Source organism: Myotis brandtii, unplaced genomic scaffold, assembly GCF_000412655.1.
Source record: "Myotis brandtii unplaced genomic scaffold, ASM41265v1 scaffold583, whole genome shotgun sequence".
NCBI lineage: Eukaryota > Metazoa > Chordata > Mammalia > Chiroptera > Vespertilionidae > Myotis > Myotis brandtii.
Genome location: NW_005370191.1, coordinates 1708454 through 1710368, shown reverse-complemented (window position 1 = coordinate 1710368; position 1915 = coordinate 1708454). Strand labels below are relative to the sequence as shown.

Below are 1915 nucleotides of genomic sequence, written 5' to 3'. Positions count from 1 at the left end.
GCCCGCCTCCAGGGCACACAGGCCCGGGGCCAGAGGAACTGCGCTGGAGCCACCAGCTCCCAGGCAGGGCCCCAGCCCCACCTTTTCCCACCCGCCCCGGAATCCCCGCTCTGCCACTTACTTTTCTTCCCCGCGACCCAGGAGGCTGTGGTGAACAAGGCTGTCTCCCTGGAAGGCAGGGCACCAACTCTTGTGGCTGCGGAGACAGGGCATCTAGATAGAGCATCTGAAAGGGACAAAGAGGCCTTCTGGCCTACAGCAGGGCATGGGCGCTCCTGCCGAAGTCCCCCAACTGTACCACATCGGCACCCCACACTCAACCTCAACTCTAGAGTCACCACCTTGATTGGTGTGGTGGGTCCTCTGGAAACTGGATTGGAATGAACCAAATCCTATTTCCAGGCGTTATCCTAATTTCAATCCCAATGATAGTTTCAACCCTAATTGTAATGTACTTCTATCCTTCAGTCAACCTTTATCTCAAACCTCTCACAAGGCCTCTTAATTCCCACCCTCACCACCAACCCAAATTTTACTTAAGAGCTTTGAAGAAATCGCTTACTATGTCTTCCCACCTTACTGAACTTTTCAGAGGTCTGGATTTCATCCCTTGCTCTCCATCTGTTCCTCTGTCCTCTCACCCACCTCTACCATCTGGTCAAAAGCTCTGGCCTTCTAGTCAGGCCCCTTCCTATGGATCTCAACAGCCTTCTCAATTCCCAGCCCTACTCACCTTCCCCCTACCATTATAGCCTGGAGGCTAGCAGGCTCAAGCTGGGCTCCTTACCCTCTGGCTCTGTGTGCCTGGCCCAGTCCTCTCTTGTGGCTGAGGGTGGCAGTGCTGTAAGCGTCGGGGGCCCTAGAACTAGAACAGGAAAGAAGGGAGCAGAGTCAGAGGCTGAGGTTCTAGTTCCTGGTCAGCCTTTGGCTGTCAGGAGGATAGAAGGATTTCTCTGAAGAAGACCACAGATTGTACTTCTAGAGCTGGGGGTTAGCCCCATCTGGGGTCCAAGGAGGTCTGCCCCACTTTGACAATGGTCGTGATTCACTGGTGTTGTACAGGCGTACACATCGCAGTTTACACAGGACTTTCACAGACATGCTTTCCTTTCTTTCCAATGTTCTCAGAAACCCAATGTGTGTCCACAATGGAGAGATAGAGAAGGTCTTGACCACAGGGGGAGGGCCATGCACAGTCCTGAGGGACTTGCAGAACAAGACTCGTTATCCCCATCTTACAGATAACATAGGACTAGAGAAGGCAAAGGTCATGCTTGAGACCATGCAGCAAAGTTAGCCATGACTTTGCCAGGGCTCACTGTGTGACCACGGGTGAGGCTCTGCCTCACTGGGCCTCAGCTTTCCCACCTGTAAACTGGAAATTATGGCCCCTGGTTTGCTGTGAGGCATGGGCAAGCATTTATAGCTTGTAGAGTGGAGTCCATTTGTGAAGTGCCATTATTGGCCCTACTATTTGTATTTGCTCAAAAAACTTCTCAAAATGGAGAGGGGCCAGGTGGGGCATTATAAGAGCATCAGGATTAAAGAGGGCTGCGCTAGGTAATTCTGGGGTCATACTTGGGCTGCAATGTAGTACTTCTGGGGCAATTATAGAGTTCTATTATTTGAAAGTGTTCCATGAAGAGTACTTAGGATATGCTCGGAAATTCCTGGGGCATTCTTGGGGTACTGCTAGCTAGTTCTAGTATTGGTAGAACAATACTCCAGTATTACACAGCTGTGGAGCTCACCACAAAGAGTACTGACGTTTCCTGAGGCACTTCTAGAGCAGCACTGAGATATTAACAGTAATTTCGGGGCCTTTCTGGATTACTCTGGGAGACATCAAGGTAGGCACCAACCCCCTCGCCGCCCAAGCCCCACTTAGGCTCCTCTGGTTTCTGGACCCGACCCG

The 1915-nt window shown here is 51.5% G+C and overlaps 1 protein-coding gene across 1 annotated transcript in view; it reads right to left on the bottom strand.

Moving 5' to 3' along the window:
- Positions 1–1915, bottom strand: part of SSC4D (scavenger receptor cysteine rich family, 4 domains) — an 11387-nt gene that overhangs the window by 2960 nt on the left and 6512 nt on the right. The window contains exons 7-8 of the mRNA XM_014550119.1: positions 788–865; positions 3–196 (exon numbers count right to left, since the gene is read on the bottom strand). Of these exons, the coding sequence (XP_014405605.1) occupies positions 3–196; positions 788–865 (272 nt within the window). The remainder of the gene's footprint in view (positions 1–2; positions 197–787; positions 866–1915) is intronic.